The 26,084-nt window shown below is 43.4% G+C and overlaps 1 protein-coding gene across 4 annotated transcripts; it reads left to right on the top strand.

Annotated features, from left to right (window-relative positions):
• Positions 1-24,990, top strand: LOC118375419 (ubiquitin-conjugating enzyme E2 Q2-like). Of its 4 annotated transcripts, none has more exons than XM_052466680.1 (14): positions 1-268; positions 1,055-1,159; positions 2,230-2,352; positions 2,825-2,881; positions 8,772-8,858; positions 15,081-15,137; positions 15,269-15,353; positions 15,787-15,847; positions 15,963-16,053; positions 16,173-16,231; positions 17,361-17,409; positions 17,634-17,729; positions 17,849-17,915; positions 18,020-24,990. In XM_052466680.1, the coding sequence occupies exons 1-14, from the start codon at positions 110-112 to the stop codon at positions 18,049-18,051; spliced, it is 1,128 nt and encodes a 375-aa protein (XP_052322640.1). In that variant the 5' UTR covers positions 1-109; the 3' UTR covers positions 18,052-24,990. The 4 variants fall into 4 exon arrangements, with proteins under 4 accessions (XP_052322640.1, XP_052322638.1, XP_052322642.1 ...); XM_052466678.1 differs by having other exon boundaries at positions 5-268; positions 15,081-15,152; XM_052466682.1 differs by having other exon boundaries at positions 6-268; positions 8,775-8,858.
• The last annotated feature ends 1,094 nt before the right edge of the window (positions 24,991-26,084 follow it).

Here is a 26,084-nt window from a genome sequence, read left to right as displayed (position 1 = left end):
CATTGGACTATATGATATTCCTACCAAGCACCGACTACGCGGTCTCAATTACACCCCAACTTCCCCTCCCCTCCCCCGCGGACTGCCTGGTTTGAGATGTGAGTGGAAGATGTCGGTTTCGGGTCTGAAGGCCGAATTGAAGTTTTTGGAGTCAATTTTTGACCCAAACCACGAACGTTTCAGAATTATCGATTGGAAGCCCGACGAGCTTAGTTGTCAGTTTAATGTAACCGGTGAAAAACTCCTGATTATACATTGCAACATCACGGTAAGGAAGAAACTAAGCGTAGCTAACGTAGCTAGTACAGACAGACACACACACACACACAGGGCGATAAACATGACGAATTTGGATAGCTATGCTTTGTTTTGTTTTTCCCTGTGTTGTTGTTGGAGATCATTAGCTAACCACATAATATATAAATGTGCTAAGACTTTTCAGTTAGTTTATACTCTTAATAAAAAAAAAATGTTTTTTTTAAAAATGGGGTCATATGTCCAGGTATAGTTAGCTATGCTTGCTAACTCGTTAGAAAACAAGAAATAAGATCCTATTTGTAAACGTTACCCCTTTTTTTGGGGGGGGGGGTTGTTATTAAGCTAATGTTAGCTAGTAGGCTAATGCGTCTTTAAATTATTTATTTTTTAAACTCACAATGCCTTTTTTGCCACAAGGCCAATCTATAAAAATATATCTTGATATTTGTACCTTTTTTTTTATTCTTTATAAAATTTTATTTATACAATAACTTGTCAAAAGGTAACGTGACCTGCGAACACAATTGCTGACTAATGGAGATAATGAATAGTCCTGGGTAAAATAATTAATAAGAGTTGTTCTCATTAGCTAGCTAACTAAAAACAAGAACATAACGTTATAAGTCAGCGCTACTATAGGTAGGTAGGTTGCATATTTATCGATGCTTCTTTCTATATGTAAAATATCATTCCTTTATACTGAAGTAGCTCCACCTACTAGCTACAGTTCAATGCTGTTCCATTAGAGCTTTACCAAGTAATGATGTGATCAATTGATCATCCCCTCCCCTCCCAGGAGGCATACCCCTCTACACCTCCAATCTGGTTTGTTGACTCTGACGATCCAAGTCTGACAGAGGTGTTGGAGCGCTTGGAAGATGTCAGAAAAGGAACATCTTTGGTAAGTCTCTTACCTGTGTGTGTGTGTGTGTGTGTGTGTGTACAGATTGTGGAGTTTTCTTCCTTCATCTTCAATACTATGTGTTGTAGGATGTCGCTACCGGCTCTCACAGAAGGCATAGGCCCTAATATCACCTACAAAATTGTTTGATTGTAAAAAAATAAATAAAAATAATTTAAAAGGGTCCGTCACACTATATATGCCTTTTACCCGAACTGATTTAGTCAATACGTGCGTACATTTTTACAAATGGGTGACCCCAGCGGGAATTGAACCCACTACCCTTGCAGTTGTTAGTGGCATTTAAAACAAAAAATGTTAACCTTTATTTATCTAGACAATTCAGTTAAGAACAAATTATTTAATACCCTGGCCAAACCCGGACGACGCTGGGCCAATTGTTCGCCGCCCTATGGGACTCCCAATCACGTTGGGGCTGTGATACAGCCTGGAATCGAACAAAGGTCTGTAGTGACGCCTCTAGCACTGAGATGCAGTGCCTTAGATTGCTGCGCCACACAAATATCATACCGTCAAGACATGCTGACCTCTCGCCATCACGATAGTATTGGAGGTTAGTGTTTTGGGCCTCTGTTAGATATTTATGCCTCTGTAACTTTCTCACTCACAATTATTCACAATTCAATCGGGATTATCCGTAATCATTGTAGCGTCTACATTAATGTAGATGTTTTTTTTTAGAAACATTATATTCTTATTTACAATAAAAGTAACTCCAAAAATTGCACAATACACTGTTCACCTGATATGGATGAAAATCCCCTCAAATTAAAGCAAACAGATTGCACTTTAACCTCCAGAGTCATTGTATCATGTCATATCCAAAATGCTGGAGTACCGAGATAAAACAACTAAAACGTGTACTGTCCCAATGCTTTTCTCTTTTCTTTGTTATTCCTGGGAATACTTGGTCAACAGATTTCCTACATGAAACTCATTTTTTTTTGACTGAATTCCTTGTGTTTTTAGTCGCGCGGAGTCGTCTGTAAATGACCCCGGCTCCAAAGAGATACTGTTGAATGACCTGTTTTTTTGTTTTGTTTCCCCAGCTCCTGCAGCAGCTGAAGCGTCTCATCTGTGACCTGTGTCGACTGTACAACCTGCCCCAGCACCCAGATGTTGAGATGCTAGATCAGCCCCTCCCTGCTGGGCCCATCAACCCAGAGCGCAAGGTAGGGCTCATTCTAGGATGAAATTCTATTTATTTGGTAGTCCTGACAACTCCATATTTTTTTAAATTTTACCTTTATTTAACCAGGCAAGTCAGTTAAGAACACATTCTTATTTTCATTGACTGCCTGGGAACAGTGGGTTAACTGCCTGTTCAGGGGCAGAACGACAGATAGAACCTAGAACTGGTGGACTCTGATTTGAATCACGTTTTGTAGGCTGACACAGTTTGAAGTCAACAAATATTCAGTTGGTTTGAATCACATTGTAAGTAGAAATAATTTTAGCCTCAAATGATGTTTCAGACTAATCTAAATATTGTGACTCAAGGATGGGGACAGCCCTATCGCAAGGCAATAATCGTATTCTGGGCCTGAGTAACATTCCATACCAAAATTGATAGTCAGAAGGCATTGCCTCGTCTTTAAACTCACAATCCATTTTTTTGTCTTTCCTTTCCCGCTCTCTTTATAGCATGGACCAGCAGATGAAGTGACATCCGAGGAGGAGGAGGAGGAAGAGATGGGCGAGGTGTGTGTGTGTGTGTGTGTGTGTGTGTGTGTGTGTGTGTGTGTGTGTGTGTGTGTGTGTGTGTGTGTGTGTGTGTGTGTGTGTGTGTGTGTGTGTGTGTGTGTGTGTGTGTGTGTGTGTGTGTACCGGTTTTTGTGTGTGTGTGTGCATGTTTACCTGTGTACAACGAACATTACATATAGAGATACTATCCACATTCATCTTAAACGTGCTGTGCTGTATAAAACCTCTCTTGTGTGCAGGCCTTGAATTTAAGGGCGTCCTGTCATCCCATGGGATGATGGAAAAATATGTCTGGGACGGTTCAAAACAGACTCGGGGACAGTTCTGGGACGATAGATCCTAAATTCATACAACCGCTGAACATAATTACAATGTTAACCAGTAATGAGGCGGATGCAATTGATCTGAACGTTTCGTTGAAAATGTTGGTAAACATTATATTCACACGGCAGTAGGCTACGTGCAGATGTACCGTTCTAAAATATCCACTGCACATTCAAGCGGTTTCATGTGACTGAAATGAAAGTTTGACATTTTAAAATGAGGGGAGATCTAAAGATTCAACGACTGGCATGGATTGCTAATATAACTAGGATTATCGTCAACTAGCATGGATTGCTAATATGACTAGGATTATCGTCAACTAGCATGTATTGCTAATATGACTAGGATTATCGTCAACTAGCATGTATTGCTAATATGACTAGGATTATCGTCAACTAGCATGTATTGCTAATATGACTAGGATTATCATCAACTGGCATGGACTGCTAATATGACTAGGATTATCGTCAACTGGCATGGATTTCTAATATGACTAGGATTATCGTCAACTGGCATGGATTGCTAATATGACTAGGATTATCGTCAACTAGCATGTATTGCTAATATGACTAGGATTATCATCAACTGGCATGGACTGCTAATATGACTAGGATTATCGTCAACTGGCATGGATTTCTAATATGACTAGGATTATCGTCAACTGGCATGGATTGCTAAAATGACTAGGATTATCGTCAACTGGCATGGATTGCTAATATGACTAGGATTATCGTCAACTGGCATGGATTGCTAAAATGACTAGGATTATCGTCAACTGGCATGGGATGCTAATATGACTAGGATTATCGTCAACTAGCATGGATTGCTAATATAACTAGGATTATCGTCAACTGGCATGGATTGCTAAAATGACTAGGATTATCGTCAACTAGCATGGGATGCTAATATGACTAGGATTATCGTCAACTGGCATGGGATGCTAATATGACTAGGATTATCGTCAACTAGCATGGGATGCTAATATGACTAAGATTATCATCAACTGGCATGGGATGCTAATATGACTAGGATTATCGTCAACTAGCATGGGATGCTAATATGACAAGGATTATCGTCAACTGGCATGGATTGCTAAAATGACTAGGATTATCGTCAACTAGCATGGGATGCTAATATAACTAGGATTATCGTCAACTGGCATGGGATGCTAATATGACTAGGATTATCGTCAACTAGCATGGATTGCTAATATAACTAGGATTATCGTCAACTGGCATGGATTGCTAATATAACTACGATTATCGTCAACTGGCATGGATTGCTAAAATGACTAGGATTATCGTCAACTAGCATGGGATGCTAATATGACTAGGATTATCGTCAACTGGCATGGGATGCTAATATGACTAGGATTATCGTCAACTGGCATGGATTGCTAATATAACTAGGATTATCGTCAACTGGCATGGATTGCTAATATAACTAGGATTATCGTCAACTAGCATGGGATGCTAATATGACTAGGATTATCGTCAACTAGCATGGATTGCTAATATAACTAGGATTATCGTCAACTAGCATGGGATGCTAATATGACTAGGATTATCGTCAACTGGCATGGATTGCTAATATGACTAGGATTATTGTCAACTGGCATGGATTGCTAATATGACTAGGATTATTGTCAACTGGCATGGATTGCTAATATGACTAGGATTATCGTCAACTGGCATGGATTGCTAAAATGACTAGGATTATCGTCAACTGGCATGGATTGCTAATATGACAAGGATTATCGTCAACTAGCATGGGATGCTAATATGACTAGGATTATCGTCAACTAGCATGGATTGCTAAAATGACTAGGATTATCGTCAACTAGCATGGGATGCTAGTTAATAGAACACGAGAGAAAAGCTGTTTTCAATGTTTATAAAATAATTCCCTTGACGTTTCTCTGGTCCTATTTTGGTTAGGCTACCTTAAAACACGGTAAGACATGCCCCATAAAATGACTTTAAAACACGGTAAGACATGCCCCATAAAATGACCTTAAAACACGGTAAGACATGCCCCATAAAATTACTTTAAAACACGGTAAGACATGCCCCATAAAATGACCTTAAAACACGGTAAGACATGCCCCATAAAATGACCTTAAAACACGGTAAGACATGCCCCATAAAATGACCTTAAAACATGGTAAGACATGCCCCATAAAATTACTTTAAAACACTGTAAGACACCCCATAAAATGACCTTAAAACACGGTAAGACATGCCCCATAAAATGACCCATAAAATAAAACACGGTAAGACATGCCCCATAAAATGCCCCATAAAATGACTTTAAAACACGGTAAGACATGCCCCATAAAATGACTTTACAACACGGTAAGACATGCCCCATAAAATGACTTTAAAACACGGTAAGACATGCCCCATAAAATGACCTTAAAACACGGTAAGACATGCCCCATAAAATGACCTTAAAACACGGTAAGACATGCCCCATAAAATGACTTTAAAACACGGTAAGACATGCCCCATAAAATGACTTTAAAACACAGTAAGACATGCCCCATAAAATGACCGTAAAACACGGTAAGACATGCCCCATAAAATGACTTTAAAACACGGTAAGACATGCCCCATAAAATGACCTTAAAACACGGTAAGACATGCCCCATAAAATGACTTTAAAACACGGTAAGACATGCCCCATAAAATGACTTTAAAACACGGTAAGACATGCCCCATAAAATGACTTTAAAACACGGTAAGACATGCCCCATAAAATGACCTTAAAACACGGTAAGACGTGCCCCATAAAATGACTTTAAAACACGGTAAGACATGCCCCATAAAATGACTTTAAAACCTCCTTAAACAATTATGTTTATGGTTAAATAGTTACAAAATACTGACATCCTCTGCTCAGATCGTGTGCGTTGTGTAAACAGGCACTTTCCGCTCTTGTGACCATAAGATCTGAACAAACCGTGCCTTGAGTGGGTCAGGTCCAAAGTATCAAGCCTGTAGACGTCAATGTTAATTATCCTACAATATATTTGTCGAACATGACCGGCGTTTTATTTATGTAATTAAAAGTATCGTTACAGATTGGCTACATTTCTGTCTCCTCATGTAAAGCATCTGTCTGGACATGACAGGCTGTAGCCAATACGCATAGGCTATCACCTACACTTTGACAAAAAATGCTAATTATTTATACTGAACAAAAAACATAAACACAACATGTAAAAAAAATTATAATATTTTACTGAGTTACAGTTCGCATAAGGAAATCAGTCAATTTAAAAACATTTATTAGGCCCTAATCCATGGATTTGACATAATTGGGAATACAGATATGCATCTGTTGGTCACAGATACCTTTAATAAACAGGTTGAGGCTTGGATCAGAAAACCAGTCAGTATCTGGTGTGGATCAGAAAACCAGTCAGTATCTGGTGTGGATCAGAAAACCAGTCAGTATCTGGTGTGGATCAGAAAACCAGTCAGTATCTGGTGTGGATCAGAAAACCAGTCAGTATCTGGTGTGGATCAGAAAACCAGTCAGTATCTGGTGTGGATCAGAAAACCAGTCAGTATCTGGTGTGGATCAGAAAACCAGTCAGTATCTGGTGTGGATCAGAAAACCAGTCAGTATCTGGTGTGGATCAGAAAACCAGTCAGTATCTGGTGTGGATCAGAAAACCAGTCAGTATCTGGTGTGGATCAGAAAACCAGTCAGTATCTGGTGTGGATCAGAAAACCAGTCAGTATCTGGTGTGGATCAGAAAACCAGTCAGTATCTGGTGTGGATCAGAAAACCAGTCAGTATCTGGTGTGGATCAGAAAACCAGTCAGTATCTGGTGTGGATCAGAAAACCAGTCAGTATCTGATGTGTCCACCATTTGCCTCATGCAGCACGGCACATTTCCTTCGCATAGAGTTGATCAGGCTGTTGGTGGCCTGTGGAATCTGTGTATGCAGGCCATGGAACAAGTTGGACCTTTTCAGCTTCCTGGAATTGTTTACAGATCCTTGCGACATGGGACAGTGCATGATGATGCTGAAACAGAAACATGAGGTGATGGCTGCAGATGAAGGGCACGACAATGGGTCTCAGGATCTCGTCACGGTATCTCTGTGCATTCACATTGCCATCGATAATATGCAATTGTGTTCATTGTCCGTAGCTTATGCCTGCCCAAACCATAGCCCCACCGCCACCATCTCTGTTCAAAACTTTGACATCAGCAAACCACTCGCCCACACGACTCCATGCAGTTGAAACCGGGATTCATCCGTGAAGAGCACACTTCTCCAGCGTGCCGTTGAAGTTGAGCATTTGCCCACTGAAGTCTGTTTCGACACCAAACTGCAGTCGGGTCAAGACCTTGGTGAGGAAGACGAGTATGCAGATGAGCTTCCCTGAGACGGGGAGCAGCCATGGTTGGGCCTGGAAGGGCATAGACCCACCCACTGGGGAGCCAGGTCCAGCCACTAAGGAGCCAGACCCACCCACTGCGGAGCCAGGTCAGCCACTAAGGAGCCAGACCCACCCACTGGGGAGCCAGGTCCAGCCAATCAGAATTAGTTTTCCCCCACAAAAGGGCTTTATTACATACAGAAATACTCCTCAGTTTCATCAGCTGTCCGGATGGTTGGTCTCAGACGATCCCACAGGTGAAGAAGCTGGATGTGGAGGTCCTGGGCTGTCGTGGTTACACGTGGTCTTCCGGTTGTGAGTCCGGTTGGATGTACTGCCAAATTCTCAAACTGCTTATGGTAGAGAAATGAACATTTACATTTTCTGGCAACAGTTCTGGTGGACATTGGTGTACTCAGCATGCCAATTGCACGTTCCCTCAAAACTTGAGACATCTGTGGCGTTGTGTGACAAAACGGCACATTTTAGAGTGGCCCCAGCACAAGGTGCACCTGTGTATTGATCATGCTGTTTAATCAGCTTCTTGATATGCCGAACCTGTCAAGTAAATGGATTATCTTAGCAAATGAGAAATGTTCACTAACAGGGATGTAAAACCCATTTTTTTCACAATATCTGACAGAAATATTTTTTTTGTGCGTATGGATTTTGTTGGGGATCTTTTATTTCAATTCATGAAAAATGGGACCAACATTTTACATGTTGAGTTTGTTTTGTGTGCAAAATAGATTTCATATTATTCCAACGTTGCCTTTTTTCGAGGCACATCTTTGTCTATTTGAATGTTCTAGAGTAGGCCCATGTGGTCCTTCTGTAGCTCAGTTGGTAGAGCATGGCGCTTGTAACGCCAGGGTAGTGGGTTCGACTCCCGGGACCACCCATACGTAGAATGTATGCACACATGACTGTAAGTCGCTTTGGATAAAAGCGTCTGCTAAATGGCATATACATATATATATATATATGTTGGCATATCAAAACGTAAACAAATGTTTTTTCTTAATTAGGGACGGTATATCTTCCGGTTGGGACGGTTGAAATTGCACTAAGGTTGGATTCTTGGAGGGTGATGAGGAATGTTAGCCTGGAGCCCTGCTTGTGTGTATGCAGCACTCTATATGTGATAACGGTGTTTGTGTTCAGCAGGACATTGAAGACCTGGACCACTATGAGATGAAGGAGGAGGAGCCTGTACATGGGAAGAAGTCAGAGGACGACGGGATTGAGAAGGTGATTACTGTGATACACACCTCTTTCTCGCTCTAGGTTGGTCTCTCTCCCTCCCTCGCTCTCTGTCGGTCGGTCTCTCTCTCTCCCTCGCTCTCTGTCTGTCTCTCTCCCTCACTCTCTGTTGGTCGGTCTCTCTCTCCCTCCCTCGCTCTCGGTTGGTCTCTCTCCCTCCCTCACTCTCTGTTGGTCGGTCTCTCTCTCCCTCGCTCTCTGTCGGTCTCTCTCCCTCCCTCCCTCGCTCTCTGTCGGTCGGTCTCTCCCTCGCTCTCTGTCGGTCGGTCTCTCCCTCGCTCTCTGTCGGTCGGTCTCTCCCTCGCTCTCTGCTCTCTGTCGGTCGGTCTCTCCCTCGCTCTCTGTCGGTCGGTCTCTCCCTCCCTCGCTCTCTGTCGGTCGGTCTCTCCCTCCCTCGCTCTCTGTCGGTCTCTCTCCCTCCCTCGCTCTCTGTCGGTCTCTCTCCCTCCCTCGCTCTCTGTCGGTCTCTCTCTCTCCCTCCCTCGCTCTCTTTCGGTCTCTCTCCCTCCCTCCCTCGCTCTCTGTCGGTCTCTCTCCCTCCCTCCCTCGCTCTCTGTCGGTCTCTCTCCCTCCCTCGCTCTCTGTCGGTCTCTCCCTCCCTCCCTCGCTCTCTGTCGGTCGGTCTCTCCCTTCCTCGCTCTCTGTCGGTCTCTCTCCCTCACTCGCTCTGTCTGTCTCGCTCTCTCTCTCTATATGTCTATCTACACTGAGAGAAAATATAAATGCAACATGCAACAATTTCAAAGATTTTACTGAGTTACAGTTCATATAAGGAAATCAGTCAATTGAAATAAATGAATTAGGCCCTAATCTATGGATTTTACATAACTGGGAATACAGATATGCATCTGGTTGGTCACAGATACCTTTAAAAAAAAAACAGGGACATGGATCAGAAAACCAGTCAGTATCTGGTGTGTCCACCATTTGCCTCATGCAGCGCGACACATCTCCTTCACATAGAGTTGATCAGGCTGTTGGTTGTGGCCTGTGGAATGTTGTCCCCACTCCTCTTCAATGGCTGTGTGAAGTTGCTGGATATTGGTGGGAACTGGAACACGCTGTTGTACACGTTGATGCAAAGGATCTCAAACTTGCTCAAAGGGTGACGTGTCAAATCAAACCAAATCAAATTTTATTTGTCACATACACATGGTTAGCAGATGTTAATGCGAGTGTAGCGAAATGCTTGTGCTTCTAGTTCCGACAATGCAGTAATAACCAACAAGTAATCTAACTAACAATTCCAAAACTACTGTCTTATACACAGTGTAAGGGGATAAATAATATGTACATAAGGATATATGAATGAGTGATGGTACAGAGCAGCATAGGCAAGATACAGTAGATGGTATCGAGTACAGTATATACATATGAGATGAGTATGTAAACAAAGTGGCATAGTTAAAGTGGCTAGTGATACATGTATTACATTAGGATGCAGTCGATGATATAGAGTATAGTATATAAGTATGCATATGAGATTAGCATTGTTTAAGGTGGCTAGTGATATATTTACATCATTTCCCATCAATTCCCATTATTAAAGTGGCTGGAGTTGAGTCAGTGTCAGTGTGTTGGCAGCAGCCACTCAATGTTAGTGGTGGCTGTTTAACAGTCTGATGGCCTTGAGACAGAAGCTGTTTTTCAGTCTCTCGGTCCCAGCTTTGATGCACCTGTACTGACCTCGCCTTCTGGATGATAGCGGGGTGAACAGGCAGTGGCTCGGGTGGTTGATGTCCTTGATGATCTTTATGGCCTTCCTGTAACATCGGGTGGTGTAGGTGTCCTGGAGGGCAGGTAGTTTGCCCCGGGTGATGCGTTGTGCAGACCTCACTACCCTCTGGAGAGCCTTACGGTTGAGGTCGGAGCAGTTGCCGTACCAGGCGGTGTTACAGCCCGCCAGGATGCTCTCGATTGTGCATCTGTAGAAGTTTGTGAGTGCTTTTGGTGACAAGCCGAATTTCTTCAGCCTCCTGAGGTTGAAGACGCGCTGCTGCGCCTTCTTCACGATGCTGTCTGTGTGAGTGGACAAATTCAGTTTGTCTGTGATGTGTATGCAGAGGAACTTAAAACTTGCTACCCTCTCCACTACTGTTCCATCGTTGTGGATAGGGGGGTGTTCCCTCTGCTGTTTCCTGAAGTCCACAATCATCTCCTTAGTTTTGTTGACGTTGAGTGTGAGGTTATTTTCCTGACACCACACTCCGAGGGCCCTCACCTCCTCCCTGTAGGCCGTCTCTTCGTTGTTGGTAATCAAGCCTACCACTGTTGTGTCGTCCGCAAACTTGATGATTGAGTTGGAGGCGTGCGTGGCCACGCAGTCGTGGGTGAACAGGGAGTACAGGAGAGGGCTCAGAACGCACCCTTGTGGGGCCCCAGTGTTGAGGATCAGCGGGGAGGAGATGTTGTTGCCTACCCTCACCACCTGGGGGTGGCCCGTCAGGAAGTCCAGTACCCAGTTGCACAGGGCGGGGTCGAGACCCAGGGTCTCGAGCTTGATGACGAGCTTGGAGGGTACTATGGTGTTGAATGCCGAGCTGTAGTCGATGAACAGCATTCTCACATAGGTTTTCCTCTTGTCCAGATGGGTTACAGCAGTGTGCAGTGTGGTTGAGATTGCGTCGTCTGTGGACCTATTTGGGCGGTAAGCAAATTGGAGTGGGTCTAGGGAGTCAGGTAGGGTGAAGGTGATATGGTCCTTGACTAGTCTCTCAAAGCACTTCATGATGACGGAAGTGAGTGCTACGGGGCGGTAGTCGTTTAGCTCAGTTACCTTAGCTTTCTTGGGAACAGGAACAATGGTGGCCCTCTTGAAGCATGTGGGAACAGCAGACTGGTATAGGGATTGATTGAATATGTCCGTAAACACACCGGCCAGCTGGTCTGCGCATGCTCTGAGGGCGCGGCTGGGGATGCCGTCTGGGCCTGCAGCCTTGCGAGGGTTAACACGTTTAAATGTCTTACTCACCTCGGCTGCAGTGAAGGAGAGACCGCATGTTTTCGTTGCAGGCCGTGTCAGTGGCACTGTATTGTCCTCAAAGCGGGCAAAAAAGTTATTTAGTCTGCCTGGGAGCAAGACATCCTGGTCCGTGACTGGGCTGGATTTCTTCCTGTAGTCCGTGATTGACTGAAGACCCTGCCACATGCCTCTTGTGTCTGAGCCGTTGAATTGAGATTCTACTTTGTCTCTGTACTGACGCTTAGCTTATTTGATAGCCTTGCGGAGGGAATAGCTGCACTGTTTGTATTCGGTCATGTTACCAGACACCTTGCCCTGATTAAAAGCAGTGGTTCGCGCTTTCAGTTTCACGCGAATGCTGCCATCAATCCACGGTTTCTGGTTAAGGAATGTTTTAATCGTTGCTATGGGAATGACATCTTCAACGCACGTTCTAATGAACTCGCACACCGAATCAGCGTATTTGTCAATATTGTTATCTGACGCAATACGAAACATGTCCCAGTCCATGTGATGGAAGCAGTCTTGGAGTGTGGAGTCAGCTTGGTCGGACCAGCGTTGGACAGACCTCAGCGTGGGAGCCTCTAGTTTTAGTTTCTGTCTGTAGGCGGGGATCAACAAAATGGAGTCGTGGTCAGCTTTTCCGAAAGGGGGGCGGGGCAGGGCCTTATATGCGTCGCGGAAGTTAGAGTAACAATGATCCAAGGTTTTTCCACCCCTGGTTGCGCAATCGATATGCTGATAAAATTTAGGGAGTCTTGTTTTCAGATTAGCCTTGTTAAAATCCCCAGCTACAATGAATGCAGCCTCCGGATAAATGGTTTCCAGTTTGCAAAGAGTTAAATAAAGTTCGTTCAGAGCCATCGATGTGTCTGCTTGGGGGGGGGATATATACGGCTGTGATTATAATCGAAGAGAATTCTCTTGGTAGATAATGCGGTCTACATTTGATTGTGAGGAATTCTAAATCAGGGGAACAGAAGGATTTGAGTTCCTGTATATGTTTCTTTCATCACACCATGTCTCGTTAGTCATGAGGCATACGCCCCCACCACTCTTCTTACCAGAAAGATGTTTGTTTCTGTCGGCGCGATGCGTGGAGAAACCCGTTGGCTGCACCGCCTCGGACAGCGTCTCTCCAGTGAGCCATGTTTCCGTGAAGCAAAGAACGTTACAGTCTCTGATGTCCCTCTGGAATGCTACCCTTGCTCGGATTTCATCAACCTTGTTGTCAAGAGACTGGACATTGGCAAGAAGAATGCTAGGGAGTGGTGCACGGTGTGCCCGTCTCCGGAGTCTGACCAGAAGACCGCCTCGTTTCCCTCTTTTTCGGAGTCGTTTTTTTTTGGGGTCGCTGCATGGGATCCATTCCGTTGTCCTGTTTGTAAGGCAGAACACAGGATCCGCGTCGCGAAAAACATATTCTTGGTCGTACTGATGGTGAGTTGACGCTGATCTTATATTCAGTAGTTCTTCTCGACTGTATGTAATGAAACCTAAGATGACCTGGGGTACTAATGTAATAAATAACACGTGTAAAAAAAAAAAAAAACTGCATAGTTAACTAGGAACGTGAAGCGAGGCGGCCATCTCTCTGGTGAGAGTGCAGGCCATGGAAGAACTGGGACATTTTCAGCGTTCAGGAATTGTGTCCAGATCCTTGCGACATGGGGCCGTGCATTATCATGCTGAAATATGAGGTGATGGAGATGGATGAATGGAACGACAACAGGCCTCAGGATCTCGTTGCGGTATCTCGGGCATTCAAGTTTGCCATTGATAAAATGCAATTGTGTTCATTGTCCGTAGCTTATGCCTGCCCATACTACAACCCCACTGCTACCATCGGGCAATCTGTTCACGTCGTTGACATCAGCAAACCGCTCCCCCACATGACGCCATACACGCTGTCTACCATCTGCCGGGTGCAACTGAAACCGGGATTCATCCACGAAGAGCACTTTTCTCCAGTCGCCATCAAAGGTGAGCGTTTGCCCACTGAGGTCGGTTACGACGCCGAACTGCAGTCAGTTCAAGACCCCGGTGAGGATGACGAGCACGAAGATGAGCTTCCCTGAGACGGTATCTGACAGTTTGTACAGAAAGGATTTGGTTTTCCACAAGTTACCACAGTCAAAATTGGCTATATAGTAAAAAATAAATGAAAATAAGGTTAGGTTTAGGATTTAATCCTGAGTCGCTTTACCACAGATAAATCCTCTAATCACAAAGGTAAATATTGGAACTTTTCTTTCTCCACAGATCGTGTTGGTGTCTGGTTACTAAGCAACCATTTTTGTTTTGTTTTTCCAGACAAAACCATTCTGTCAAACTACATTTTCACCTATAAAATATGGCAATTCCAACCACAAAACATCTTAAGGCTCAAAATACAACAACTGTCCTACCTAACAGCTAAATGTTTTTATTTAATTACATTTTTTTACTTTGTTATAAATCGTATTCTACTTTCGAGGCTCCTCCGCATGTTGTCATTGAAAAATATGAATATTATTTCCACGGTAGCCTAGTGGTTAGAGCGTTGGACTAGCAACCGAAAGTGTTGCAAGTTCAAATCCCCGAGGCTGAGAAGGTACAAATCTGTCGTTCTGCCCCTGAACAGGCAGTTAACCCACTGTTCCTAGGCCGTCATTGTAAATAAGAATTTGTTCTTAACTGACTTGCCTAGTTAAATAAAAGGTATAAAAAATATCTAAATAAAATAAAAAACCAATGAGCAACTCCTCTGGAAATCATATTGAATGCTGAGATTTCTGAAATACTATTTTCTTTGGCAATATGACCCAAGAAGACTGTCTTCCCCAGACCGTCTTCCCCAGACCGTCTTCCCCAGACCGTCTTCCCCAGACCGTCTTCCCCAGACCGTCTTCCCCAGACCGTCTTCCCCAGACCGTCTTCCCCAGACCGTCTTCCCCAGACCGTCTTTTACTTTGCTGTATATTATTACTTTGCTGTATATTATGACTTTGCTGTATATTATGACTTTGCTGTATATTATTACTTTGCTGTATATTATGACTTTGCTGTATATTATGACTTTGCTGTATATTATGACTTTGCTGTATATTATGACTTTGCTGTATATTATTACTTTTTACTATTGTTTTGGTATCTTAATTGAGAATATTTGTCAACATTTTAGTTTCTATCTCTTCTAACTTTTTTGTATTATTTTAATGAAGCGCTTCCTAGTGCATTAATAAAGTTGAATGTGATTTGATTTGAAGGAGAACCTGGCCATCCTGGAGAAGATCCGTAAGAACCAGAGACAGGACCACTTGAACGTAAGTGCTCATTCGGTAAGGCGTCTTTCTCTTTTTTCAAGAGTGGGGGGGATCATTTCCACCGTTTTTATAGTCTCTTGTCTTGCTCTAAGGTACCCTGGTTCTGATCCGCGTTGTGATGCCTGTTTCAGGGTGCCGTTTCTGGTTCAGTTCAGGCGTCTGATCGTCTCATGAAGGAACTCAGGGAGATCTACAGATCGCAGAGTTACAAGACAGGTGAGAGATCGACAGGTCAGAGTTACAAGACAGGTGAGAGATCGACAGGTGAGATATCGACAGGTGAGAGATCGACAGGTCAGAGTTACAAGACAGGTGAGAGATCGACAGGTCAGAGTTACAAGACAGGTGAGAGATCGACAGGTCGGGGTTACAAGACAGGTGAGAGATCGACAGGTGAGAGATCGACAGGTCAGAGTTACAAGACAGGTGAGAGATCGACAGGTCGGGGTTACAAGACAGGTGAGAGATCGACAGGTCGGGGTTACAGGACAGGTGAGAGATCGACAGGTCAGAGTTACAAGACAGCTGAGTGCTGGCCTGGCTCAGCACCCCATTGGTCCTCACCCTCCAGTGATTGTAGGTCTGATGGGGATAACACGTTGATTTAACAGTGATGTTCACCTGTATATATCTTGTCATTCATTTCCAGGTATTTATTCGGTGGAGCTCGTCAATGACAGCCTTTATGAATGGCACGTCAAAATAAGAACGTAAGTTTTCAGAGCCGGGTATTATTTCATAGAGCTGTGGTAGCTTCCCCTGTGTCCTAGCTGTGTCTTGAGTCTGGATAATAATAGTGTAATCATTCTCTCGTTATTTTAACAGGGTAGACCCAGATAGTCCGTTGCATAGTGACTTGCAGGTTCTGAAGGAAAAGGAAGGGGTGGACTACATTCTGCTCAGTTTCTCATATAAAGTGAGTTTTATTAATTTGATTTGATTTTTTTTAAATAAATGAATTGTTTTTTATTTTTTTTATGAGGCGGGATAGAGGTTTTGAGATGATAAATGTGTTTTCTTGTTTGACTCTTTCAGGATAACTTTCCTTTTGATCCACCGTTCGTACGGGTCGTCTCTCCTGTGCTGTCCGGAGGGTGAGTGCTGCTCAGTGAAGTCTGGATGGTCTTATTGTCCTATGCTTCTGTTTTTACCCTAGAGTGTTCTGTCTGTCCTTTACCTCATGTCCCTGAACGTGATCTAGAGTGTTCTGTCTGTCCTTTACCTCATGTCCCTGAACGTGATCTAGAGTGTTCTGTCTGTCCTTTACCTCATGTCCCTGAACGTGATCTAGAGTGTTCTGTCTGTCCTTTTCCTCATGTCCCTGAACGTGATCTAGAGTATTCCTCATGTCCCTGAACGTGATCTAGAGTGTTCTGTCTGTCCTTTACCTCATGTCCCTGAACGTGATCTAGAATATTCTGTCTGTCCTTTTCCTCATGTCCCTGAACGTGATCTAGAATATTCTGTCTGTCCTTTTCCTCATGTCCCTGAACGTGATCTAGAGTATTCCTCATGTCCCTGAATGTGATCTAGAGTATTCCTCATGTCCCTGAACGTGATCTAGAGTATTCTGTCTGTCCTTTTCCTCATGTCCCTGAACGTGATCTAGAGTATTCCTCATGTCCCTGAACGTGATCTAGAGTAGTCTGTCTGTCCTTTTCCTCATGTCCCTGAACGTGATCTAGAGTATTCTGTCTGTCCTTTTCCTCATGTCCCTGAACGTGATCTAGAATATTCTGTCTGTCCTTTTCATCATGTCCCTGAACGTGATCTAGAATATTCTGTCTGTCCTTTTCATCATGTCCCTGAACGTGATCTAGAGTATTCCTCATGTCCCTGAACGTGATCTAGAGTATTCCTCATGTCCCTGAACGTGATCTAGAGTATTCCTCATGTCCCTGAACGTGATCTAGAGTATTCCTCATGTCCCTGAACGTGATCTAGAATATTCTGTCTGTCCTTTTCATCATGTCCCTGAACGTGATCTAGAATATTCCTCATGTCCCTGAACGTGATCTAGAGTATTCCTCATGTCCCTGAACGTGATCTAGAGTATTCCTCATGTCCCTGAACGTGATCTAGAGTATTCCTCATGTCCCTGAATGTGATCTAGAGTAGTCTTTTCATAATACTTTAGCTTCTGCTAAGTGACTAAAATTAGATGGGCCCAATTATTTTCTGTTTCGTGAACCAGTCTTGGTACTTCTCTGTCCTCTATTTCAGGTACGTTCTTGGCGGCGGAGCCTTATGTATGGAGCTTCTCACAAAGCAGGTCTGTATTTGAATACGATTCATACCATTGTTTATCCCTCACCAAAGATCCTGAAGACGCTGTCTTTTTTCTCTTTGCTCAATTGTCTTTAAAACAAACACACAGAAAAAAAAACAACATTTTTTTATGTCTGTTCTCCTCCTCACCTCCTCTCCTTCATTCATTGCCACTGATCTGACGAGGTTTTCAGACCGACCAATTAGTATTTCTTTGTGTTGCTCCAGGGCTGGAGCAGTGCCTATTCCATTGAGTCTGTCATCATGCAGATCAATGCGACCCTGGTCAAAGGAAAAGCCAGGGTGCAGTTCGGAGCCAATAAGGTAAACAACTGTAGTAACTTTTTTTTTTGTTGTAAAACATTAGATTTTTTTTTTTTGTCACACCATGTGAGGTTGTTTGAAGATGAATCTAATCCTTATTTTCACTAATATTCTTGTAGAATCAGTACAGTCTGGCCAGGGCACAACAGTCATACAAATCCCTGGTGCAGATTCACGAAAAGAATGGTAAACGATCCAATATAAACATGAATGAAAATAGACTATGATACAAATCCGTGGTTGTTATGGCAACCTTGTGTGTTTTATTTTTAAAATATTTGTTTTTTCAGGCTGGTACACACCTCCTAAAGAAGATGGGTAAAGAGTTCACTCCTCATTCTCCCTGGGAACATAATGTCTTTTGGGTTAAAAAAACAAAAAAAACAACAACAATATATTTTAATTTCTTTTGGAGCTATTTTCTCCCTTCTGACTTATTTGGGAGTTATATCATCTTTCTTGTGGAAACCAACTGGCTAATTCTTCCGTCTGGCCTGTCGTCAGCTCAGTAGACCAGTATCTCTTCTCTGCCTGGCCCAATAACGGGCTAGACTGTCTACTCCCTGCTGCATCACTCCACAGCCCCCTTCACCTGAGGAGAATGTCTGTTATAACTGAGGGGCTCAGCGGTCCTGTTGCATCACTCCACAGCCCCCTTCACCTGAGGAGAATGTCTGTTATAACTGAGGGGCTCGGCGGTCCTGTTGCGTCACTCCACAGCCCCCTTCACCTGAGGAGAATGTCTGTTATAACTGAGGGGCTCGGCGGTCCTGTTGCGTCACTCCACAGCCCCCTTCACCTGAGGAGAATGTCTGTTATAACTGAGGGGCTCGGCGGTCCTGTTGCGTCACTCCACAGCCCCCTTCACCTGAGGAGAATGTCTGTTATAACTGAGGGGCTCGGCGGTCCTGTTGCATCACTCCACAGCCCCCTTCACCTGAGGAGAATGTCTGTTATAACTTGAGGGGCTCGGCGGTCCTGTTGCGTCACTCCACAGCCCCCTTCACCTGAGGAGAATGTCTGTTATAACTGAGGGGCTCGGCGGTCCTGTTGCGTCACTCCACAGCCCCCTTCACCTGAGGAGAATGTCTGTTATAACTGAGGGGCTCGGCGGTCCTGTTGCGTCACTCCACAGCCCCCTTCACCTGAGGAGAATGTCTGTTATAACTGAGGGGCTCGGAGGTCCTGTTGCATCTTTTCACATTTTGTTTTCCCTTATCTCTCTCTCGATGTGGAGAACAGCCTTTTCTCCTTCCATACATGCGCTGGTTTTGACGACGTGGGCTCGACTAACGGATCATCTTGATTAGTTCCTCCTCGGTGAGAGAACCTACCTACTGTACAGCAGACAGGTCTGACTAGAGCTGGTTTGTTCGTATTCACAACCACCACCAACTGTTTTTAGTGTGAAGCTGTACGCTCTTACAGCCAGCCACAGCATTGGCAGTCGGATTTGAACTGAAACCTCTCTGTGGTGACAGTTGGATTTGAACTGAAACCTCTCTGTGGTGACAGTTGGATTTGAACTGAAACCTCTCTGTGGTGACAGTTGGATTTGAACTGAAACCTCTCTGTGGTGACAGTTGGATTTGAACTGAAACCTCTCTGTGGTGACAGTTGGATTTGAACTGAAACCTCTCTGTGGTGACAGTTGGATTTGAACTGAAACCTCTCTGTGGTGACAGTTGGATTTGAACTGAAACCTCTCTGTGGTGACAGTTGGATTTTAAAGCGAATATGAAGGAAGATGGAGGATCACTTAAGATGTTTCAGTGGTCATCTTTAGTGACGCTGCTCCTTTTTCTCCCCTGACTTTGTGTAATATTTACTGGTACCAAATTACAGACGTTGTTTAAAAGAAATAGTATATGCTTAAATGTATTGTTATTCTGCTTGCTGGCTTTTTTTTGTTGCTTTTTATTTTTTATATCCCAGCAGTAACATCATGTGCCAGATTGGTGACAAAATGGTGGCTGACTAGGATGCAGGAAGGGGTCTCCCAAAGGACACCCTAGTATCTAGATAGTGCACTTCTTTTGACCTTTGACCTATGGGAATGAAAAAGCACGATATGGACAACATTCTTAGGAAAGCAAAGTAACTCTGGATCATTCTAAAAAAATATATATATATTTCTGATAAATGTGTTGGTCAAAAAAATACTGGACGCTGTAGTAAACGAGTTGCCATTTTGAGATGACATCTACCACTGCGTACCATCTCCCTGCTGTCCTGTAGGATGCGGCTGTTGATCCTCAGTTACGACATCACACCTGAACATGTTTTTTTATTTTTTAGAATGGTTAAGTGAGCTTGGTCCACCAAGCTGTCTGTCATGTTGTTTTTCTATTTAAGGGGATGGCGTAGGGGATGGCCTGGTTCCAGATCTCCTGGGGTTTGGTTTGTACCCAGAAGTTCATACCGTTTCTCTACCGTACCGGGGTATGCGGTATTACCGAATGTGCACAGAAGTTGTTGGCTCTATTTTTATGCACAAAACAATTTAGGTAACAGGGGCTCTTGATCCAGGAAGGGGATTGAACGTCTCTGCTGTAACCAAGTAGCTTGATCTTGACATCTCAACACTTAGCTAGCAAGTCAACAAGCATCGTGCATAGCTGGAGCCCTGAGCTGGATATCATTTATTTAACACAGCTCAGATTTCTTATAGTTATACTACATTTAAAGTTATAGGCAGTGGCATCGCACTCACTCACATAACACCCCCCCTCAAAACCCCCCCCTCAATTCTAAATCATACCTTTCGTATTAGCCCGGTATAAATTGTATATATCGCCCAAGCCTATTGTCCTCTTAATGACCATAGGACAAGACGGCACAAATGGACCTGGGACCAACCAGGCTGGAGCATAGCATGCAAGGCTACCACTTTGTGAGTCTTGCATAGTTGTATGTTTTCAATAGATCAGATTTTGTGTTATTAAAGGACAAAGTTTTCATTGAGCTATTATACTAGTATACCAGTAGTGAGTTTTATTGGGTGATATATTCTGAACAAAAATATAAACGCAACACATTAAATGATTTTATTATATAAGGATATAAGGAAATACAAATGACTTGGCATGGGCACAGCCATAGAAAGGTCCTGGGAGGGCATAGGCCCACCCACTTGGGAACCAGGCCCACCCCCAGCCAATCAGAATTAGTTCTACCCCCAGGGGGGGTTTATTACAGACAGAAATACTCCTCAGTTTCATCAGCTGTCCGGGTGACTGGTCTCAGACGATCCCGCAGGTGAAGAAGTCAGATGTAGAGGGGGGCTTGCTTGGTAACACGTGGTCTGTGGTTGTGAGGCCGGTTGGACGTACTGCCAAATTCTCTAAAACGAAGTTGGAGGCGGCTTATGGTAAAAAAAAAATGAACATTCAGTTCTCTGCCAAAAGCTCAGGTGGACAGTCCTTGCTGTCGCCATGCCAATTGCACACTCCCTCTACTTGAGATATCTGTGGCATAGTGTTGTGAAAAAACTGCACATTTTAGTGGCCTTTTATTGTCCCTCGTACAAGGTGCACCTGTGTAATGAACATGCCATGTAGTAATCAACTTCTTGATATGCCACACCTGTCAGGTGGATGAATTATTTTGGCAAAAGGAGAAATGCTCAGTAAGAGAGATGTAATCAAATTTGTGAACAAAATATTAGAGAAATAAGCTTTTTGCTCACATGGAGAATTTTGTGGATCTTTAATTTCAGCTCATGAAACATGGGACCAACACTTTACAAGTTGCGTTTTATGTTTTTGTTCAGCGTATTTGGAGGGGAGCTCTCCTGACCTGGTAAAATAATAACATCTTAAGATGCGTCCTAAATTGGACCCTATCGCTCCTCATATGGCTCCGGTCTAAATTAGTGCACTATATAGGGAATAGGGTTCTATAGGGCTCTGGTCTAAAGTAGTGCACTATATATTGGGAATAGGGTTCTATAGGGCTCTGGTCTAAAGTAGTGCACTATATAGGGAATAGGGTTCTATAGGGCTCTGGTCTAAAGTAGTGCACTATATAGGGAATAGGGTTCTATAGGGCTCTGGTCTAAATTAGTGCACTATATAGGGAATAGGGCTCTGGTCTAAAGTAGTGCACTATATAGGGAATAGGGTTCTATAGGGCTCTGGTCTAAAGTAGTGCACTATATAGGGAATAGGGTTCTATAGGGCTCTGGTCTAAAGTAGTGCACTATAATAGGGTTCTATAGGGCTCTGGTCTAAAGTAGTGCACTATATAGGGAATAGGGTTCTATAGGGCTCTGGTCTAAATTAGTGCACTATATAGGGAATAGGGTTCTATAGGGCTCTGGTCTAAAGTAGTGCACTATAATAGGGTTCTATAGGGCTCTGGTCCAAAGTAGTGCACTATATAGGGAATAGGGTTCTATAGGGCTCTGGTCTAAATTAGTGCACTATATAGGGAATAGGGTTCTATAGGGCTCTGGTCTAAATTAGTGCACTATATAGGGAATAGGGTTCTATATGGGATGCTACCCTGGAATACCAGACCTGGTTGACCGTTTGTCTATACATACTGAATAGAGTGTTTCTGCGTTTTTCCACCTTGTATACCAAGAATATGTTTTGGCTAAATATCTATTTTTGAGGTGTACTAATAAGGATTACAGTATTATGAAAGTATAAATTGCTCTCATGAACTGAAATGTGGAAATTTTGTAACGCTGTTATTTACCCTGTTTTGTTTAGTGTTTTCAACATGCAATGTGACACAAGTTCAGTGCTACTATAATATGTCTCTCCCAATTGGCACCCTAGTCCCTATATAGTTCACTACTTCTGTCCAAGGCTCATAGTCCACTATATAGGGAATAGGGTGCCATCTAAAACACTGCTAGGGTCTTATCTGCATGTCTACCTCCATGCTTTTGGCTTGTATCAGAAACATGGGTATCTGCTGGTCTTTGTTGTCTTTAGTCCCTAATACATATATCTAGGCTAGGCTACTATGGGTTTTTATTTCTGAGTGTGAGAGGAGGTCTTTAAATATATCTTGTCTGTAATGGGTAAGTATATTTTTTTGCACAAAATGGCAAGGATGTGCCTCAGAAGTCAAGAGACCTGAACTAACAAATCAAGTTTTTAGGATCTCACCTTTTTCTGAATTGGAGGAAAATATGTTTTTATTTTTTATTTAAATTGTACCTTTATTTAACCAGGCAAGTCAGTTAAGAACAGATTCTTATTTGTCTGGGAACAGTGGGTTAACTGCCTGTTCAGGGGCAGAACGACAGATTTGTACCTTGTCAGCTCGGGGGGTTTGAACTCGCAACCTTCCGGTTACTAGTCCAACGCTCTAACCACTAGGCTACGCTGTATTTCTAGAGGTAACTATACTAATTGATACCAGTCTGAATCATACAGGCTCCCACTTATGGAGAAAGGTGGAGGATGGCGGCGGGTTGTTTGAACTTCTAGGGGTTCGAGAGGGAAGAAGGAGATGGTCGTTTAGTAGTACATCTACTTGGCTCCGTATGACCCAAGATTACGTGTCAAATGGTACCCTTTTGACCAGGACCCATAGGGCTGTGGTCTAAAGTAGTGCACTATGTATAGGGAATAGGGTTCTGTAGGGCTGTGGTCTAAAGTAGTGCACTATATATAGGGAATAGGGTTCTATAGGGCTCTGGTCTAAAGTAGTGCACTATATAGGGAGTAGGGTTTTATAGGGCTGTGGTCTAAAGTAGTGCACTATATATAGGGAATAGGGTTCTATAGGCCTCTGGTCTAAAGTAGTGCACTATATAGGGAGTAGGGTTTTATAGGGCCCTGGTCTAAAGTAGTGCACTATATAGGGAGTAGGGTTTTATAGGGCCCTGGTCTAAAGTAGTGCACTATATAGGGAGTAGGGTTCTATAGGGCCCTGGTCTAAAGTAGTGCCCCCCTACATAGGGAATAGGGTTCTATAGGGCTGTGGTCTAAAGTAGTGCCCCCCTACATAGGGAATAGGGTTCTATAGGGCTGTGGTCTAAAGTAGTGTCCCCCTACATAGGGAATAGGGTTCTATAGGGCCCTGGTCTAAAGTAGTGCCCCCCTACATAGGGAATAGGGTTCTATAGGGCTCTGGTCTAAAGTAGTGCACTATATAGGGAATAGGGTTCTATAGGGCCCTGGTCTAAAGTAGTGCCCCCCTACATAGGGAATAGGGTTCTATAGGGCTGTGGTCTAAAGTAGTGCCCCCCTACATAGGGAATAGGGTTCTATAGGGCTGTGGTCTAAAGTAGTGCCCCCCTACATAGGGAGTAGGGTTCTATAGGGCCCTGGTCTAAAGTAGTGCCCCCCTACATAGGGAATAGGGTTCTATAGGGCTGTGGTCTAAAGTAGTGCCCCCCTACATAGGGAATAGGGTTCTATAGGGCTGTGGTCTAAAGTAGTGCCCCCCTACATAGGGAATAGGGTTCTATAGGGCTGTGGTCTAAAGTAGTGCCCCCCTACATAGGGAGTAGGGTTCTATAGGGCTCTGGTCTAAAGTAGTGCCCCCCTACATAGGGAATAGGGTTCTATAGGGCTGTGGTCTAAAGTAGTGCCCCCCTACATAGGGAATAGGGTTCTATAGGGCTGTGGTCTAAAGTAGTGCCCCCCTACATAGGGAATAGGGTTCTATAGGGCTGTGGTCTAAAGTAGTGCCCCCCTACATAGGGAATCCGGTAGCCAAAGCCTGGGTCCGTTACTTCTGCACAGAATTGATGTCTTGTGATACCCTTTTTTTTTTTTTTTTTTTGTAACTTAGTTCAGCTCAGTAGAACTTTTCTCTCACGTTTAGGTAGCTGCTTCCCATTTGATACCCAGGCCCTGTCTAGAAAACAAGCCCCCCCGTCCCCCCGTCCAAACTTCTCAGATCTCCACAAGTGTCTGGGGGAGGGGGTAGGTAGAGTGGCTAGGAGTTGATTCTGGACAGGACCCAAAATCTCTGTCCAGAGGCGGAGGGCGGGGTATAGGTGCTCATTCACTTTGGGCAGAGTCAGTTCAGTCATTCATTCTGTGATTTTAAATAGGTTTGCACGTTCCTCTGTACTTGGACAGTGTTTTTGATAGAAGGTTAATCTGTCTTCTCTATCTAGACTAATTTGTAAAATCATTTTCTGCTCGTCAAACAAATGGTTGGGACAGATTGTCAAGTTTTGCACCCGTTGGTTGGCATGCTTTGTTTTTTTGTTTTCAAGGGACATTTTGACCATGTACAGTAATTTGTAAACTTGCATCAAGTTTATGAATAAAGAATTTTAAGATTATTTGTCGGTGATTTATTACTTGATTTGTTACTTGGCAACAGAAGGCTTCAGTCAGGGTTGGAGATTGGGGCTTGACGTCATCATGACAAAAAAAAATTGTGGGTTGATAATAGTATTCCTTCCCAGCCAACAGGGGGCACTGTTTAACGTTTTACAGCTTGTGCTCAAACAGCTGCTCATAATAATACAGTTTTGTACTTTGTAAATGAGGGCTATAGATTAACACACAGATGCCATTTGGGATAGATGCAAATGTTTCCCAATCTTATCTGATAGGGTGAAAACTAAATAGTTCACCCGCTTGGGTCCCCAGGACCCAGAAACACAGAGATGAATTTAACATCCAAATACAACAGGGCAAAGCAACGACGACGAGTACATCTATTGAAAGTAAATGGTTAAAAACTAAAAGGAACCAGGGATAGCTTGCTAGTTGTCCATTCATTGGTTCTGAGTGTCTGTAGTACTCCGACATCTGGGACTGCCAGTCTTCTATCATACCAACTCATTGTCGTGCCAAACTGATCTTAGAATATGCAAGAGCACAAATTGATCTGCGACCAGGCTAGTTGTCAATTCATTGATTAAAGTATAATCCAAATATGACCCTAAAAGGGACTTCCTGTATGATGCATAAAAAACACTGTACTTTCTCTGTACGAAAGTAGGAGCAGATCATTTGCTTTGGTTGCTGAAGTTTTTAAAAATTGTATCGTAATAAATGCTGTGTTTGTCATTTATGCTACTAGATTGAACACCATATGATCAATCAGTTGGTTGTGTAGGTTTTGGCCTTTCTAGGGAGTTTTTCCTAGCCACCGTGCTTCTACACCTGCATTGCTTGCTGTTTGGGTTTTTAGGCTGGGTTTCTGTACAGCACTTTGAGATATCAGCTGATGTACGAAGGGCTTTATAAATACATTTGATTTGATTTGTGTGACGCCTCATTGTTAGGTTTCTGCCATGTTCCTTCTCATTCTAGCCTCATTATTAATGGTCAGGTAATGACAATGTCTATTTTATTTAGTATGTAGCTAATATAATTTGAGTTTTGCATTTAAAAAAAAAATGTAAATGTTTTTTAAGTGATAATG

This window comes from Oncorhynchus keta, chromosome 17, assembly GCF_023373465.1.
Source record: "Oncorhynchus keta strain PuntledgeMale-10-30-2019 chromosome 17, Oket_V2, whole genome shotgun sequence".
Lineage (NCBI taxonomy): Eukaryota > Metazoa > Chordata > Actinopteri > Salmoniformes > Salmonidae > Oncorhynchus > Oncorhynchus keta.
The sequence above is the reverse complement of the archived record's forward strand: the minus strand, read 5'-3'. Positions and strand labels throughout refer to the sequence as shown.

Bases quoted from the DNA above. Each gene is read 5' to 3' on its own strand.
- LOC118375419 (XM_052466678.1), top strand. From the start codon at position 110: ATGTCGGTTTCGGGTCTGAAGGCCGAATTGAAGTTTTTGGAGTCAATT. The intron at 8,859-15,080 runs GTGATTACTGTG...TTTGATTTGAAG, and splicing joins AGGACGACGGGATTGAGAAG to GAGAACCTGGCCATCCTGGA. The intron at 15,153-15,268 runs GTAAGGCGTCTT...TGCCTGTTTCAG, and splicing joins TGAACGTAAGTGCTCATTCG to GGTGCCGTTTCTGGTTCAGT.